This window comes from Heterocephalus glaber, unplaced genomic scaffold (genome assembly GCF_053883595.1).
Source record: "Heterocephalus glaber isolate CG9 unplaced genomic scaffold, H.glaber_assembly_v1.0 deba00001481, whole genome shotgun sequence".
Lineage (NCBI taxonomy): Eukaryota > Metazoa > Chordata > Mammalia > Rodentia > Bathyergidae > Heterocephalus > Heterocephalus glaber.
Window position 1 is genome coordinate 58281883 of NW_028258317.1, and position 18910 is coordinate 58300792.

An 18910-nucleotide genomic window follows, 5' to 3' on the forward strand; every position below is an offset into this window, starting at 1 on the left:
TTAAAAAGTCAACAGCTTACTCTGAATGACTACAAAATTATTTCAAGTAATGATGTTGAGAACCCAGCACACTACCATAAAGGAGGATAAACTTGAGTCATTTGTAGGAAAATCAACGTACCTTGAGAACATAACGTTAAATAAATTAGACGCACAAGCTTAAATATCCCATGGTTTCTGAGAAGTAATATATAAATAAAATACAAACTAAGATGGGTGATGGGAAAAAATTGGCCCACTTAGGAAGATGGATTGTTTACAAAAGGCAAGGGGACTGAGATGGAAGGGATGGAAGGGAGTGAGGGGGATGAAAAAATAATGGAGATGCGTTCTGTACATGAACCAACTTCCCACAAGGAATGTATCACGATGGACAGCAAACATGTGCTTATAAAAACATAAAAAGTTTAAAAAGAAAAAAATTGGCACAGAATTTCAAGCATTTCCAAAATATCTTGTGCAAAATACCAGCACTGAAGTTACACACAGGACTACGAAATCAAGACCCTTCTTAGACCAATATCCATACGTATTCTACTATACTGTGTTTTTACTTTAATATTTTTTTTGGTACCAGGGATCGAACTCAGGACCTTGAGCTTTTGAGGCAGGTGTGGTGCCACTGAGCTAAGTCCTCAGCCCTTTACTTTAATATTTGCTATAGCAGCTCTAACAGAACTATAATAGGAGCCACATATATAATTTAAATTTTTCTGATAACCACAGTAAAAATAGTAAAAAGAAACAGGTGAAATTAACCTTAATATCTTATTTGACCCAACAGGTCCAAAATATTATTTCAACACGTGGTCAACATTTTAAAAATATTATACCATCCTTTGTCATATTAGGTTCTCAAAATCTGGCATGTATTTTACATTTCCAGCAGTATTCGCACTAGCAACATTTTACTCATTACTGTACTGGAACACAGGGCTGTAAACATCTCATTAGGAAGTTCATTCAGTGTCTTAACATAGTAAACTGTAATCAATCAAGAGTCTGGGGAAATTCTTACAACTGGATATAAGATGAAGTAAACATAAAAATTTCACTTTAATATGCAAATGATTAAAACAGTGTTCTAGTTCTCCATTACAGTTAAAATTATCAACTTACACACAGACCAAGAAAGGTTCTTTCATGATGTTAGCAGAATTTGTTAATGGCTAAAAGCACACACTTTGTACCAGACAGGCCGGGGTTTGCATGATAACTTCACCACCCATCAACTGCTCTTGATCTCACTGGTAACATGGAGTGCAACCACTGTGAGAATTAAGGGTTAGAATAGTAACCGTGCAATACTGCTAGGTATTAGATCTCCAAATTGAGTATGAATCATTACTTTTTTTCTTAGTAAAACATTTCTGCTTGCTTTCTGTTAAAAATAACTAACAGTAAGAGTTAACACTGGCAGAGCAATGGACTCTCATAAAATGATGCTAACAAGGCCTATCCTGAGGTTGTGGGACAGAAAACTACCACTACTCTGCCTAGGTTGCACATTGATGGAGAAGAAAATCATCTGCAGTAGTATTTCCTGAATGGTCTGCAACGTTCTAGGTTAAGGAGAAATCAGGCTTTTATACCTCCTTGCTTTTGTTATATCTTGTTTTCCCTTGGTAATTAGCTATAAACCCTTAAAACAAAAATCCTGTCTTTGGAGGCAGGAAGGAAAAACGGAGGCTGTAGAGAGAATAGCCCTTAGTTTTACAGAAGACGAGAGATTTGAGAAACAGACCTAACAAAAAGGAGGAACTTGAATGTTTCTAGTAGTCTTGAAGAAGGAACACCTAGAATGAAGCTTCTCTTTTTCCCTGACATGTGCTTGCATCAACTAGCGGTAGTGCTGTAGTAGCAGATCTAGTCACTGCTGTAAGGCACGGCTGCTTCCAGTAAAAGCAAGCAGTGGGATTTAGCTCAGTGGTTCTGCTGCCTGCCTCGCAAGCGTTAAGGTCCCGAATTTGATCCCTGGTACCAAAAAAAAGCAGCTTTTATCAGTTAATAAAAGTTAATATATTTTACTGATAATATGCAAATTATTTCACACTTTTAAAATTTGTTTTCTCTTTTGAGACAGGGTCTTGCTATGTAGTCCAGGCTGGCCTTGAACTCATTGTGTGGCCTAGGCTGGCCTCGAACTCCTGGCAATCTTCATGCCTCAGCCTTCCCAGTGCACGCCACCGTCTAGTTTTATGGGTACCCTGCTGAATTGAGACAAATAGATTTTCTCAGGATCGTTAGGTGCGGAGATAAAGAGTAAGCCCCCCCCCCCCGGTATTCTTACACCAGTTTACCTCAAGGCCTAACTTATTTTCAAGAACAATGAGTTTTCATAAGATGGGATTTAACACTGTGAGTTCAAAAGAGAGTATCCAAAGACACACAGGTCCTATCTCTCTGCCCATGCACCACGCCTATCTTCTGCTACTACTTTGGTCAAAAACTTAAGGGATCTCGTCAAACCAAAGAAGGCGAGCTACACCTCCTCTTCACCAAGTTCTCCACTCCTTCGAGGAAGAGGGACGCTTCGGCTTCTCTCTTACAAGCCGCAGAAGCTTCAAGCCCGTTTCCACCTCCCCCGACGTAGTTGCCCCCTACTCTACCAAGTGCTGCGAACACTAGCAAGGTGGGCTCTGGGTCCTCAGAGTGCGGGCTGGAGATGGGCCCGCCCCCATCCCGCCCCCATCCCGCCCCCATCCCGCCCCCGGTCCCCCGCCCGGCCCTACCTGGCGCTGCGCAGCTCCGCACTCTCCCCGCCGGGGCCCAGCGCGCCCCGCCCCGCCGTCGCCACCGCCCCTCCGGGGCCGGGCGTCCCGCGGCTCCTCCCCCAGTGTTCGGTTCTCGCCGGGCGGCTCGCCCGAGTCCAGGGCGCGGCCCTCCAGCTCCGCACCGCTCTGGGCGCTGCCATCCGCACCGCCGCGACGCTTGCTCGGCGAGGCCGAGGACTCCGCCATGGCCCCCGCGTCGAATTTGCGCTTTCGGGACAGCGCCGGCAGCGAAGCCCCGGACGGAGGGGTCCAGAGCAACGGCGCCTCCGGGAAGCTGTGGAACGGGAGCCGTTTCCAAGGCACGTGGAACGTTAGCGGCTCGGCCGCACGCCGCTTGGCCATGGCGCGGCGCGGAGGGCCGAGCGCCAGGTTGTGGGGCACGGGGCGGAGGGCGGAGCGCCGAGCGCGATGGAGGGCGAGGCAGAGCCAGGCCGCACCTGGCAGCGTCTGGAAGGTGGAGATGGTGGGGGCGCGGGGCAACCCGGCCAAACGCGACCCGCACGCGCTGCTTTAGCCTTCGCTGCCCCCGCCGCCGCCGCCGCCGCGGAGACGCGGCCTAGACGTTAGGCGGTAGCCGGGAAGCGGCTGAGATTCGAACCCCACACGAGTCTGTGCGCGCGCGCCCTCGCCGTCCGGCCCCGTCGCTGGTTGGTGGAGCCTCGCGGGAGCGCTCCCGAGCTCCCTCGCGGCCGGAAGTGAGCGTCCTGGGGGAAGGCGGGAAGGCGGCGGGCTGATGAAAAAGCGGCTGTTGCGCCGGCGGGGGCGTGGCTTTTTCCACAGTTGAGTGGCGGCCGTGTTCATCCCCAGACGCAGAGTGGGGCGGTGCTTCTCAATCCTTAGGAAATTTAAACCTTTCACTGCTTGTGATAATATTCTCTTTCGTGCATCAGTGACCGCTGGGACAGATGATGCAGATTTTCAGTGCACTGGGGTTAAGAGGTTTATGCGAGGTGGTTATTCAGACCTATTGAGGAGTCGGTCGTCAGTGTCGATGGAAATAGCGAAAAATTAACATGGATGAAACAAAAATTAAGCTGGGTTCTTGGAGTCTGCAGTGGAAAGGCACCACATTCCTGGAATATCTCGATTAAAACTTGAAGTGGCAAAAAAATTAACTCGAAGTTGCAGGCAAGATGGGCAGCTCATCCAAAATAGCCGGGTAAGGACCCAAGTGCGGTGTACAGCTCTTTTATTTTCCAATTGAAATCTCAAAATTGTTTGCTTTTAAATTGGGTGGGAACCCTGAAGTCCCTGCTGGCTCTGCAGAGCTCACACTGAGATGGCGAGACTCGGTACAGCAAGCAAGATTTGTGTGTTGTCAGGTGGAACAAGATGGCAGGATCAGCAATGTACTTGCCTTAGCTTTTATTTTGATAAAGACAGTTACCAAATAAACATGGAATGAAAAAAATAAAGCTGTTGAAGCTTAAAATCTGGGAAGAAAAAGTGTAAGGGAGATGGTTCTGTTCTAACTGGTAGGTAGGTGCTGCCTAAATGCTCATTGATATTTCACGTCTACCTCAAGGTGGTTGTGAGCTAGCATAGTGTTTGGGGTAGTTAACAATAGCTTTCTTTTCTTTTCTCTCCATCCCTCCCTGTCTCCTTTCCCTTCATTCCTTTTCTCTCTTTACAGTACTGGGGATTGAACCCAGGACCTACAGACTGAGCTACATCCCCACCCATTTCTTTTAACTGAATTTTTTTACAATTTTGAGGCAAGGTCTCACTAAGTTGTATGGGTTGGGCTTGACCTGGGGATCCTCCTCTCAGCCTCCCAGAATGCTAGATTACTAGTATGCACCACCAAGCCTGGTTAAATAATAGCTTTTCTATTTGAATCTGTTTCATGGGTTCCTATGTTGGGCAATCATGGTTTTCATCATTTTCCTAAACTCCGTTTTTTTTCTCAATCTGTATCTGCTCTAGAGTCACTAACCAAGTCTTTCATTATGGTCACCATCGCTGTAGTTATCTGAGAAATTATTTCTGATTTGATTTTTTTCTAGAGCCCCATCCATCTGCTTTGTTACTTATGCTGTTACCACGTCAGAGAATGCAGGTGGGTGTCTTTCAAATATTTCCACCTCATTGCCCCCTGGGTTTGCCTTTGGTGAGGTGGCAGTCATGTTGCATCTTGCTTAAGTGTCTTCTCATTTTCTTTTTCTTTTTTTTTTTTTAAGTTTAATTCCTTGGTTGATGCTTGTAAATTGCTTATGACAAGTAGCTTTATTGCTGGTATTTAGAACTCTTAGGAAATGACTACTTCTTAGAGATGTCTTCCAGGTGTAGCTGGCTTTTGAGTCTGTTGCAAGATCCTACTCCTTCAGTTTATTGGGGATGAGTAGTTGCTGCCTATTTGGCTTAGCCCCTGGTTCTTTGGGACTGACCTATTATATTGTTTTTGACCCTTAGGCAATCTCAGTCTTGGTGCATCGGAGAGAACAACTGATTAGAACAATTATGTTACCTTGGCTAAAGTAGTACAATCAGCATCAAACACAACTTAGAAAATGACAAACTGGGATAACTATTGATTTGCTACCTTTAACCATATGAACTATATTCGTGATTATATAACAAAATCTAAAATAAACCAGAAAATTGTATACAGTAAATATGCCCTCAGTATGATGATTTTACCCTCAGAGGAGAAATTTTAAAAGGGGTTAGGGGGGAAATATAGAGAAATAGAAGAGGAAGAGATTAGAAGCAAGGCTGGAGAACAGAAGACTTGGCAAACTTTGGGAAACTGGTGAAGAAGACAGGAGGCAAAGAGAGAAGGAAGAAATATAAATGAGCAGAACAACAACAACAAACATTAGAAACAGTGTTCACACATATAAAAACAAGAACATAATCAAGAAAAGAAAAAAATGTTCACTTCAAGGTGTGTCTCTACTGTCAGTGGTAGGCAAATTGGGCAGACAGAGCTGAGATCCATGTTGATTAATCCCAGCAAGCCAGCTGTAGATTTACAGCAGGGTAGTAGATAATCCTAGCAAGCCTGCACCTTTAGTACCACCAAAGTTCAGGCTGTTTTCTGATTGTGAGGCTCAAGCCTGATTTGTTCTTTGCCTCCTGCCTAGTTGAACTGGGCTCCTTGACCTCCTGCCAACTTGAACTTGGTTCTACCTCACCCTGATGCTGGGACCCACTAGATGGAGCCAGCCCACAGCTGCTCTGAGTTCCAAGCTCAGTTGGCCACTCTCCAAGATGGCTACCAGCCAGTTGCCCTCTCCTAGGGTAAATCTAAACTCAAATAACTCCAGCCACTGCAGTCTGTGGCATCCATTGCTTCATTCCGCTGGTACGTTTCCATGGAGGCCTCTGGGATCACCAGTAGTCAACCATGTACCTGTAGGTTTGGGCCACCTTTCCAATGCAGTGAGTCAGGGCTCAGAAAGAGCTGCTTGCCACCTCCTCCATTGAAATCTCTTTGCTCTCCCTGTGGGCTTCCATTCCCACTTCAGATCCTTGCTGGATCCCAGGTACCCATTTCCCTACTTCTAGTCTTCCTTTCATTGCTATATTCCAGTATCTAGACACCAAATCTCAGACAGGGTGTTTGCTGTTCACCACTCTGCTACATTCCCAGAAGTCTCCAATAATAGCTTCTTTGTTTGGTCTTTTACTCTGTTTGATATTGGTAATCCATCTGTCTCAAACAGATGAAAAGTTTGCTATTTCCAAACTGGCAGCATACATAAGAGATGAAAGGGTTTCATCTGATTTGTCAAGTGTTTTGTTTGAAAGCTTTTAAGGGAGCCTTGCCTCAAATAGTGTAGGTAATGGTTCATTCCTTTTGTTCCTATCCACAGACCCTTTTTTCCTCAACTGTGAGATGTATTATATGTGAAAAAGTTTGTATAATGCATACATACAGTTAAATGGCAGACACCCAGCAAGGGCCCAGTTTCAGATGTGGTGTTTTCCCAGTACCAGGCTGGGACCAGCTCCATGTTCTCTCCCACTGACACCACTTTCCCTTCCCTTCCCTCCAGTTAATTGTGATTTTAAGTTTCATCTATCATTGTTTTACTTGCTCTTACAATTTCTATATTATTTTTCCCTAAATGATGTTTTGGTTTTTCAACTATTTTAAAAAGCTTCATTGAGCTCTAGTTGACTTAAATAAACTGCATATATTTATTATGTGCCATTTGACATATGCTTACCATGTAAAACCATAAACACAATATAATGTGCATGTCCATGACCCTACTTTTTGGTAATCTCTCCTTCCTGCCCGCTACCTTCCAGGTAATCAGATTTAGTGTCATAGAGTCATGTTTTCTGTATAGTCCATAAATGGAATCATGTCATCTGTGTGCTTGTTCAGCATCTTTCCCTCAGCATAGCTGTTACAAATCATCTGTGTTATATGTACTTTTATCTTTTATTGCCAAGTGGAGTTCCACTGTACAGGTCCATTACAGTTTGTTCATTTTTGCTAGGTATGTGGGTTGGTTTTAGTTTGTGGTTACTAGAGACTGCTGAGTGCATTTGTGTAGCAGGCTTTGTATGGACATAGGCTTATTTTCCAGATGAGAAATGGTTCTTGGACATATCCCTACCAGTAAACTTAGGGTGACCTCAGTAGTATGAAATGGTCTCTCCTGTACCTTCAATTTGCACTTTCCAAACGAAGTTGGGTATCTTTTGTATGTTTCTAGACCATCCCTGGAGCAGTAATTCGCTTTTTGGTTAGTGTCTGCTGTTGAACAAATTCTAAACTTAAATGTGGTTTAAAATACTGATCTTTGTTTATAGTTTGGGGTGTGGGGAGTCTTGTTTAAGGGGTAGGTCCTCTTCCCCACCACCTCAGTCTTTCTCCTTATAGCAAAACCTTTATTGGTGCATTTTAGGCATACATAATGATAACACTCATCATTGGGAATTTGCACCTGAACATGGTACATCCCGCCCTTTTTCCCCATTCCCCCTCCATTTTGTACACTGTATTATACATGGTATTGTACACAATATTGTACACAGTATTGTACACTGTATTGAAATATAGCACAAATACAGGGACTTTCACCTTGATGACACATTTATCCCATTTAAATTAGTCAAAAAAAAAAATGGCTGGGGATTTGGCTCAGTGGCACTGCGCCTGCCTTGCAAGTGCAAGGTCTTGAGTTCAATCCCAGGTACTAAAGCAAACAAAAAGCAAAACTGGTGAGGAATTTTTCATCTTCAAATTCCTTGATTTCCATAAATGACAGTATCATTTCACAATTCACAAAATCTTTAAAGCATTTTACTCCAACTTGGCCACCTCACTTCAGAAAAGTAAATGATGTCCCCATAATCAGCATCCTTACTCTTAAGGAACTCATGGAATTGGTGATGATTCGATCCCTAAGACCTCATGAAATTCACAGCTTTGATGATGATTTGCATAACATCTTTTTGTTGTTGTTCTGGTACTGGGGATCAAACTTAGGACCTTGCGCGTGCAAGGCAGGTGAGGCACCATTGAGCTAACTCCCCAGCTTAACTCACTATTTCAACTCATGGTGATTTTCCTGCCTCAGCCTCCTGTGTACTGGCATTATAGGCATGCACCACCACACCTACCTCCTATAGCATCTTTTTTTTTTTCCTTTTTTGGTACCGGGGATTGAACTCCAGCCCTTGCGCTTGCGCAGCAGGCGGCGAAACCACTGAGCTAAGTCCCCAGCCCTAGCTGTATTTTAATGGCATCAAAGAAGCCATTTCTTCAGTGATACTATATCCATAATCTATAATACTGCTGATTAAAAACAGCAGGTTGAACCATATCTGTCACATCAGCACTTTCATCTATTGCCAAAGAATAAAGTTTGAAATTAGCAGCTTCACTTTTTTTTTTTTTTTTGGTACCGGGGATCGAACTCTGGTCCTTGCGCTTGCTCAGCAGGCGGCAAAACCACTGAGCTAAATCCCCGGCCCTAGCAGCTTCACTCTTAAATCAATTGTCTGGCTATAGTCTGGTGAGACAAAATGATTTTACAAAATTAAGCAGGGTGCCTTATTTCTCTCAACAAAAAAAGCACTCATCCATTTTCCATTGAAGACTCTTCCTTCTTCCATTTTTCTTTTTTTGAGTTGTTTTCTTTTGATGATGAAGCCATTCTGTGATTCGAGCATGCTGAGAGGCTGAAGCAGGAGGATCACAAGTTCAAGACCAGTCGGGGCAACTTAGCAAGACCCTGGGAGTCTTCAAGTCTCCAAGTGCCCGCCTCACCCAGAGGTCTCTGGAGTCTCTGGGTGATTTGAAGTGCTGGCATTCAAGGTTTGTTTACTGTCACCAAGGAAACCACAGCAGGGTGTGCGGGGCCGGACATCCTCCTTCACTCCTGGCAATTCTGGCTCCAGGCACCTGGAAGAGCAACCCAGTAGCTCCCCCCTTACCCACCGCCATTGCCAACGTGACCATGGGCAGCCTCCTCTGAATCCCATCTTCCCCTGGACCAAGACACGGGACAGAGCTCCACCTCAGTCTTAAGACCAACTTCCTGACCCCATCCTGCTTGGTCCAAGTGGATCGCTGATTCTTCTTTTGTTTTTTGTTTTTTTGAGACAGGGTCTTTTTACATAGTTCAGGCTGGGCTTGAACTCACTATGTAGCCCAAGCTGGCCTCCAACTCACAGTGATCCTCCTGCCTCGGTCTCCGGAGTGCTGGGATTACAGGCATGTGCCACCACGCCCAGCACTAGATTCTTTTTTTTAAAGAACTGTTATATTTTTAGCCTTTTTTGTGTGTTTTATTTTTGTTTTTTGAAACAAGATTTCCCTATGTAGTTCAGGCTGGCTTTGAACTCTTTATGTAACCCAGGCTGGTCTCAAACTCACAATCTGCCTGCCTCAGACTTCTGAGTGCTGGTATTACAGGCATGTGCCATTGCACCTGGCTTCTTCAGCCCTTTTAAAAATTTGGATTTTTTGTTATTTTTTGGGGGGGGGATTTTTTTGGAGACAGGGTCTCGCTATGTAGTACAGGCTGGTCTTGAACTCATGGCAATCCTCCTGCCTCTACCTTTTTAGTGCAGGGATTACAGGTATGTGTATGTGCCACATCGCCTGGTTGTTGTCTGGTTGTTACTGATTTGTTAGAATCTATTTTGGAAAGTACAGTGGACCCTTGAGTTACAACCAGAATTTCAGTTTTATCTTAGGATGAGAGTCTTGAGTTCTGACCCAAATGCCAGCCGTTTATGCTTTCAGATGGTCTCAAATACAGATTTAACCCTTAAAGAGTTCTGGAAGGAACATTATAACCTGCTTTCCTGTGTGAGATTAATTGAGAAATCCTAGGCCAATGTCTCTCTAAGGACACTGAGATCTGCCTGTACAGGAGAGAGACTTTGAAGGCTGTGCAGAGGAGCCTGAGCCTTCAACTGACCAACTTGAGTTACAACCAGCCCTTGGGAACAAATTGAGTTTGTAAGTCAAGTATCCACTGTAATTGTGTTGTGGTAATAGGCATTATAATATAAATATCTTCTCCCAGTCGGTGTCTTATACTTTTACTTTGTAGTGGCTTAAATTTAATGTAGTAAAGTTTATGAATCTTCTCTGGCTTGCACAGATTATATCTTGTTTAATAAATCCTGTCTTCGGCTGGGGATGTAGCTCAGTGGTGCATTGCCTGCCTGGGAAGCTCAAGGCCCTGAGTTTGATTCCCAGTACCAAAAAGAAAAATGAAATCCTGTTCCATGTTCTATACTTTTTTTTTTTTTTTTTTGGTACCAGGGATCAAACTCAGGACCTTGCACTTTCCAGGCAGGCGCAGGCACCAGAGTTAAATCCCTGGCCCTGTTCTATACATTTTTGATATGTTGTACTTTCATTATCTTTCAGTCTGAAATGCTTTTGAGTTTTCCTTTCTGTTAATTCTACCACCTTTCCCGAATTATTTTAGGTTAATTGAATATTGTTTCAAATTTTAATTTAACCTACTGGTATTTAGCTATACCTCTTCCCATTTATATTTAGTGATTAAGATTATAATAAATATCTTTAACTTTCACAATCTACTTAGGGTTATTTTATTTACTTACTTACTTTTGGTAAGACAAGGTCTCACTATGTAGTTCAGGCTGGCCTGGAATTCAGGGCCATCCTCCTGTCTCGGCCTCCCAAGTGCTTAGATTACAGGTGTGTGCCACCACACCTAGCTACTTAAAGTTAACATTGTACCACTTCATGTAAAACATAACCACCTTTAATGCCTCCTATCTATATACATTTTTGTATTGACCCAATAAGATCTTCTACCTATTGTTTATTATAGAATTTTGTATAAAAAGAAGTCATTTCTTTTCTCAACATTTTTAAACTACTTATGAAGAGTGACTTAGAAGTTAGCATTAGTAACTACAAAGCAACAAAGAAGGGACACACACAAACACACCCTATTCTGCTTGTCTTTAAACTTGTGTGTTTCAGGCTGATTGAAGCCTCCCAGATGTGTAGGGTAGGGAAGTGGCTTGGTGGTGCATGCCTCTAATCCCAGCATTTGGGAGGCTGAGGCAGGAGGATTGGGAGCTCAAAGTCAGCCTGGGCTCCACTGCCATTTTGAGATCAGCCTAAGCTACATAATGAGACCTTGTCTTAAAATTTTTTAATTTAGCAATTACTTATTTGCCAGATTTTGTACCTACCTCAATTCTAAAAGCTTTCAGGCAGATATTACCACCATTTAAACAGATGAACTTCTTCTCTGAACATCAGATCCAGGTCAGCTTTTCAGTGAATCAACTTCTCATTCACTGAGAGTTGCAACTCACATTTCTGTGTATGTGTGTCACTCCTAGCCATTTTTAAGACAGGGTCTCACTAAGTTACACAGTTGCTTCTCCCAGAGTGCTGGGATTAAGCATGCAGCACCTCACCTAGCTTCCTCTTACTAATTCACATTGCCTATTTTTTCCCTCAAAGGTCATCTTCCAATCTTTTATGTAATTCGTTTGTTATTATTATTGCCTCACCTTCCAGAATGTAAGCTCCTTTGTAAAACTCTTTGTGTCTTCTTGTTTTCTCATAAGTAACCTAGACCAGACCATGTGTTAGGTACTAAACTAATAGTATTTTCTGAATGAACATTTCCACTTGAGTCTCACAGGCGTCTAATACCATCTTCCAGTGTTTCCTCTGTAACCTTATTCATCCATCCAAGTACTCATACCAGAGGTACAACTGTATGCTTTCACATTCTTACATTCACCCATAATTTATTTTTTAAGTAAATATTTTGAGCATCTGCTGTGGATCTGGCAAAATTGTTAACTCTAGGTGTACGCCAATAAACAAAAATCCCTACCCCATGACTCTAGTGAAGCTTTTATTAGGAAATGCTAAGGAAAATTTAAAAAGCAGGTGGGATCTGAGCAATATTTAGTCTGAGCGTAATCAGTTCCCACTGCTGAGATGTGTTACCTTTTCATCACTGTGGCAAAAACCTGAGGTTATTAACTTCTAGGAGGAAAGCTTCATTTTGTCTTGTGGTTTCAGGTTTCAGTCCATGGTTGGATGGCCCTGTGGTGGCACAGTCAATCATGGCAGGAGCGTTTGGTGAATCAGCCCTGTTCACCTCATTGTGTGTACAGTAGTTGGAAAGCACTAAGGGGAATGGGGCCCCAATATCCCCTTCCAGGTCATGCTCCCAGTGATGTAAGTTTCTTCCTCAAGGCCTCACCTCCTAAAGGCTGCTAGGGACCAAGCCTCCAATACATGGCCCTTTAAAGACATGTAAACCATAGCACACATGAAGCAAGGCTTTTCTGCCAACCATACACAGTGAATTACCAGGGTTTCCAGTCTTGAGTGTGGGAACAAACACTGCATAGAATGTTCCTGGGAGGATACTATTTCCAGTAGTTGCTTATGGTGGGATATTGAGGAACAAGGATAGAAGGCATGTAAGACATGTTTGGGCCACCTTGGTTACCTTGGTGTCTTGTGTGCATTACAGGTTTCTTCGGTAGAGGTTAACACCTACAGTTTCTGGATTCTGTCTTAGAGGGAGACAGTTTTCCATTGATCTCTTAAATTTCTTCATATCTTGCAAGCAGTGACACTAACTGCCTTTATTCCAGATTAGTTCATCAAAGACATTTATACAGTAAAGAATTGCAAAGTAGAGGTAATACCTCCTTCAGGAGCATAGGACAGGTTTATTGTCTGGTATAATAAATTCTTCCACTGGGAAAAGTCAGACATGCTTACTAGCTTGTTCATTATGAGATTGTTTACCAGATCTCATTATAAATGATTAAGATTTCCAAAGCTTGGTGTTTCTGTCCTGGAATGCAACCCAAAGGCATGTGGAAGCATCACCTGGTGGTCTGAGGCACTCTGTGAGATTTGGATGGGGGGAGGGGCCATGTAGGCATGTAGCTCAGAGGCACAGAGCCTGCCTGGCAAGCAGCAAGCGGGAGGCCCTTAGTTTGATTACTGGTACCAAGAAAAAAAGTTCAATAGAGATTTAGAAATCTTTTGGGCTAGGGAATTTCATGCCTGCCTGTCTTAAAGCGCAAGGTCCTGAGTTCGATAACAGGCACCCAGAAAAAAAGAAAAAGAAAAAGATTTAAATGAAATATTTATATGAAGGAAATAAAAAAGGAATTGTTTTGGGCCAGGGATTTAGCTGAGTGGTACCATGCCTACCTCAAAAGCACAAGGTCCTATGTTCAGTCCCTGGTACCAAAAAAAAAAAAAAAAGATTTGGGCCTGAAGAACTGATGGTACAGATTTAATATTTAGGCTGCTGTTGTCATTACAGTGCAGTAAACTGTCCTTTGTCTTTGAGGTAACAGTCTTCATTCTTCACTCATGGTACTGTGGCAGGCTAACTTCCTACCTTGGAAGTAGGGTAAAGTCACAGAGCCTTTATAATTGACACTTTCAGCCTCCAGTGAAATGCCACACAGATCACTGGCTGTGGCCTCAACAGCAGCTCTGAGTAAAATGGCACAATTTTGAAGCCCACAGAGAGAGGTCTCCTTGGACAAACCATGACCAGGAGATGAATTGTCTCTTTCTGACAGACTGTTTTTAAAGGGATTCTTTATAGCTGGCCCAAAGGTGTCTCCAGATAGCCCAGTGACTTTTTGTGAAGCAGTTTTGGTAACACATAACTGTATATTCTCCCTAATCTTCTGTTGCTTCTTTGTAATCTACAAAATCTTAATTTTTGTCTATCAGAACTGACATTGAAAGGATAAAAGTAAACTGAATTCTAGAGAGGGACAAGCACCTCCAAGGAGAGGTGGGACACACAAACTGTTTCACACGGCACAGCAGGAAGGAAGACTGCTAAGAAGAAAACACAAAATTTTTATATTCTTGGCAGCTGTGGGATAGCATTTCAGTTTGGAGTAACTGGGAGTCTCAGTTATGAAGAATGTCTATACTCATTCATAAACTTTTTTTTATGATTTTCCATCAGGTGTTCACAAGAGACAGCAGGGGCACAACAGGACACTGGAACGAACCCTCTAGAAGGCACAGACACACATAACAGCTGCTGCTGAGGTGGACGGGCACAAAACCCCACCTGTTTCCTGGACCCTTCTGCCACAAGCAAAAGCCTTAAGTCATTGATGGAGGGTTAGCAAATATTCCCCCAGAACGCAGATACTGCTTTTGTGGAAGAAGCAGAAGCCAAATCCCTCAACCTCTGAGAGAAGGATAGTATACCCACTCAATCCCATGACAAAGCCAAAGACCCTTTATTTCTTGGAGGTTGGAGGTGGCAAAATACCTTCATTTGGAGGACAGTAGAAATTATTTTTTGGTACTGAGGATCGAACTCGGGACCTTGCATTTGCAAGGCAGGTGGTGGAACCACTCAGCTAAATCCCCGAGTCTCAGCAGAAATAATTTGATGCTATTAATTACTACCACTACTGGGGAAGGAGCAGAAAATCCTGCCGAAGACTAACCACTAATACATGAGGAAGAGAGCTGGGAATACTAAGAAAGACTCACTTCTAAAGGAGGCTCAGGCACACAGGTGCACTGCCTAACACTGAGGCTAGGATAGGACAACAAAGATTGTGGGACAGTGGCAAGCAGAATTACTGTTCTAAAATTTCCAGACTACATTGCTCAGAGCACACACACCCCCCCCCCACTAGGCCAACATCTGTGACTTGTACTGACTACATACTGCATGGGAAGAAGGACCCTGGGAAAACCTGAAGCCACACAATGGAGGCAGTGACCTTTGAGGATGTGGCTGTGAACTTCACCATAGAGGAGTGGGTTTTGCTGAATCCATCCCAAAAGAAGCTCTACAGAGATGTGATGAGGGAAACTTTTAGGAACATAGCTGCTGTAGAAGGAGCCTGGGATATCCAGGAAGGTGAAGAAGAGTACAAAAGTTACTGGAGAAATCTAAGAAATGAAGAGGTAGAGAAATGCTATCAAAATAGAGGTTGGAATCAATATGAAGAAATATTCCTTTGGACTCCAGACGCTAATGTGGACATGAAACAAGCTGGTTTAAACCCAGCTGAAAGCTTTGCTTGCAGAAAGCCCCTGATTGGGCATTTGTCACTAAATGTGCCCATTGTAGCTCACACTGGACTGAAGACATATGAGTACTTGGGATCAGAAGAGCATCTGTGTAAAAGTAATGAACATGGAAGAACCTGTGGTGATTTCCAGTCCTTTCAGAAGCATGCAAGGACAAAGACTGGAGAGAAACCCTATGAATATCCTCAATGTGGGAAATCCTACTCTGATCTTAGTGAAAGACCTCACCTTATATATAAGAAAAATTTGGAACCCTCCAGCACACCAAATGATATTCAGATCCATGAAAGAAATCACAATGGGGAGAAACCCTATGTATGTAAGCAATGTGGGAAAGCTTTCAGTAGGCGTCAACATTGTAAACAACATGAAAGAATTCACACGGGGGAGAAACCCTATGTATGTAAGCAATGTGGGAAAGCTTTCAGTACACAACGTTATTGTAAAATACATGAAAGAATTCACACAGGGGAGAAGCCCTATGTATGTAAGCAATGTGGGAAAGCGTTTACTACACAAGATTATTGTAAAATACATGAAAGAAATCACACTGAGGAGAAACCCTATGTATGTAAACAATGTGGGAAAGCTTTTAGTACACAAGATTATTGTAAAATACATGAAAGAATTCACACAGGAGAGAAACCCTATGTATGTAAGCAATGTGGGAAAGCTTTTAGTACACAAGGTTGTTGTAAAATACATGAAAGAACTCACACAGGCGAGAAACCCTATGTATGTAAGCAGTGTGGGAAAGCTTTTAGTACACAAGATTACTGTAAGGTACATGAAAGAATACATACTGGGGAGAAACCCTATGTATGTAAGCAATGTGGGAAAGCTTTTACTACACAAGGTTGTTGTAAAATACATGAAAGAATTCACACAGGGGAGAAACCCTATGTATGTAAGCAGTGTGGGAAAGCTTTTAGTACACAAGATTATTGTAAAATACATGAAAGAATTCACACTGGGGAGAAGCCCTATGTATGTAACCAATGTGGGAAAGCTTTTAGTACACAACGTTATTGTAAAATACATGAAAATATTCACACAGGGGAGAAACCTTATGTATGTAAGCAATGTGGAAAAGCCTTTAGTACACAAGATTATTGTAAAATACATGAAAGAATTCATACTGGGGAGAAACCCTATGTATGTAAGCAATGTGGGAAAGCTTTTAGTACACAAGATAATTGTAAACAACATGAAAGAATTCACACAGGGGAGAAACCCTATCTATGTAAGCAATGTGGGAAAGCTTTTAGTACACAACGTTATTGTAAAATACATGAAAAAATTCACACAGGGGAGAAACCCTATGTATGTAAGCACTGTGGAAAAGCTTTTAGTACACAACGTTATTGTAAAATACATGAAAGAACTCACACAGCATTAATTCTATGCATGTAAAAGCGATGTGGGAAAGCTTTCAGCATTTGTGGTGTTTGCCAAAGACACTCATGATAGGGAGAAAGCATATATATGTAAGCAGTGTGGGAATGCTTTCAATACACACATGTATTGTCAAATACATGAAAGAAATCTCACTGGAGAGAAACTATGTATGTAAGCCTATTTTGAAAATCCTGTGAAAATTTCTTTTAAGACCTGTAGAAGTAATATAGAAAGCTTGAGGTCAATATTTCTCTGTAAAATTTCCAAAAATAAAATCCCAGATAGAGATACCCTAAAGTACATAATTTTTCAGTAAATCACTTAAATGTATGAATTGTGTATCTGCAGTGTGTAATATAAAAATACTGACATTTTTGTGTATCTTTGAGCTTAATACTAAGCATGGTGAATTAAAATGTATTTTTTACTTTCAAGTAGAGTTAGTATTTGTGGTTTTTGTTTAGTCTACAATTTGGAAGTATAGGCCACTAAACTGAATTTTGTTAACTGCTTTTTGTTAATTAGGATTTTGCCACTACTTTTGTTTTAAATTTTTGGTGTGTATACTCTGTATTCTGTGTAACAAAAGAATTTGCTGCCATATTTTATATTAAGATAAATATTTTCAGGACTTGTGAACATGTGTTTTTAACAAAGTTGATTTGTTTTCACACAACTTGTAGATGAGCATGTTTCTCATATTGTGACAAGATTATCCCAATATATATTATATCATGTACCTAATTTTGCCTATTTTCTTTCATATTAAAGCTAATAATTATTTACATAAAATTGTTTTCTTACCATTAAAAATAAAAAAAGGTCCTAGGAGAACAGAAAACAGGAAAGAATATTTGAAGAGTTAATAACGGAAGACTTTTCCAGAAATAACAAAACATCACTGCACATACCCAGCAAGCTCAGAGAACTACAAATAGGATAAATATGAGAAAAGCATACCCACGGGGTAGAGTAGCTCAGTGGTAGTGTTTGCCTGGCATGTGTAAGGCCTGAGTTTGATCCCCAGCACCACAAAAACAAAAAACCCTAGACTTTTTCGGTCAGAAGTTGAGAATTCTTTGTCAGAATGAGGATACAAAGATGTTCTTCAGGCTAAAGTATTGTATCAGATACAAACTTGGGTGTACACAAGGAAATGAGTGCTTTGTAACAGTTACTATCGTAAAACTTGAGTGACTAAAAACATTTTCTGAGTCTGGGGCTTAGGAATTCACAACCAGCTTAGCTGAGTGGTTCAGGGTTGCTCATGTGGTTGTAGTGGAGATGTTGGTTTTAATTATAATTCTATGAAAGCTCAAGTAGGGTGGAAGATCCACTTTCAAGGCCATTTAGTTTACATGACTGGAAGAGACCCAAGTTCTTCAACGTGGGATTCTCTGCAGGGCCATCTTTTTGATGTGACATTATCAACTGCCTGAGGGTTCTTTTGCTGGGGTCATGAACACGCCAAGGCATCTCCCTTAGTGCCAGCAGCTCTGAAGCTGGTTTTATGATTCTCTTGGCCACTTTGGCCAGCTCTTCAGCTGCTATAGCTAGTAGCTCCTGACAAGCTCTCCACAGTTAGCTATTTTGAGTTCTCTGGCTGCTAGGTACACAAACAAGTACCTTAGTGCTGCCAGCTCAGTCCACTGATAGGGAAATCAGACCATCCAGGTGAGGCATCACTGGGCCTCATTCTACAGCACTGCTGGGGTGGCAGCTGGGAGGATGTCAAGACTGGCCACAGGGCAGGAGAAGGGCAGGCCATGTGTGTCACTCTTGCCTACTAACCAGACTGCCCTCCGAGTTTGTGCTCAAGAGTGCTGGGCTTGCCTATTTTGGCTTTCACGGGGAGGAAGGTGCTCCTTGCAGATCAGTGAGGGGACACCTGAAGCGGCTCCAGTGTGGGCAGAATCTGGAGCACTAATCATATCTACAGTGGTGAGTTGAAGCCTTCTTTGCAACCATGACAGCTGCAGCAGTGGAACTGTTGCTTCAGGTTCTGTAGAAGTGGTAGGGGCACCAAAAGGACCACAGGCACACATCTCAGCCAGGCTGGGGCCATTGGGATGGTAGCAGCAGTCCCTGATCTGACCCCTATTTTTGTCTGGCTCTGCAGCCATGTGGCTGCCCTTAGGTTGGTGGCTGTGGAAGCTGCAGGCCACTGCTATGGCACCCGACACCTGCTCCTTTGGGTCCTATGGAAAAG

General features: G+C 42.6%; 2 protein-coding genes across 4 annotated transcripts in view; one reads left to right on the plus strand and one right to left on the minus strand.

The window, feature by feature from the left end:
- CUNH9orf40 (chromosome unknown C9orf40 homolog) overlaps positions 1-3952 on the minus strand; it is a 74552-nt gene extending 70600 nt beyond the window's left edge. The window contains exons 1-2 of one of the 3 annotated variants that reach the window (XM_021242733.2): positions 2733-3952; positions 2054-2210 (exon numbers count right to left, since the gene is read on the minus strand). In XM_021242733.2, the coding sequence (XP_021098392.1) occupies positions 2091-2210; positions 2733-3116 (504 nt within the window). In that variant the 5' untranslated portion in view covers positions 3117-3952 and the 3' untranslated portion in view covers positions 2054-2090. The remainder of the gene's footprint in view (positions 1-2053; positions 2211-2732) is intronic. The other 2 variants (XM_087184119.1, XM_004862524.3) reach the window with 2 other exon arrangements.
- On the plus strand, positions 2885-17445 carry LOC106010872 (uncharacterized). Its single transcript, XM_087184118.1, has 2 exons — positions 2885-3073; positions 14213-17445. Exon 2 carries the CDS (start codon positions 14977-14979, stop codon positions 16714-16716), a length of 1740 nt encoding a protein of 579 aa, XP_087040244.1. The 5' UTR covers positions 2885-3073; positions 14213-14976; the 3' UTR covers positions 16717-17445.
- The last annotated feature ends 1465 nt before the right edge of the window (positions 17446-18910 follow it).

Coding starts and splice junctions, on each gene's coding strand:
- LOC106010872 (XM_087184118.1), top strand. CDS start 14,977: ATGGAGGCAGTGACCTTTGAGGATGTGGCTGTGAACTTCACCATAGAG.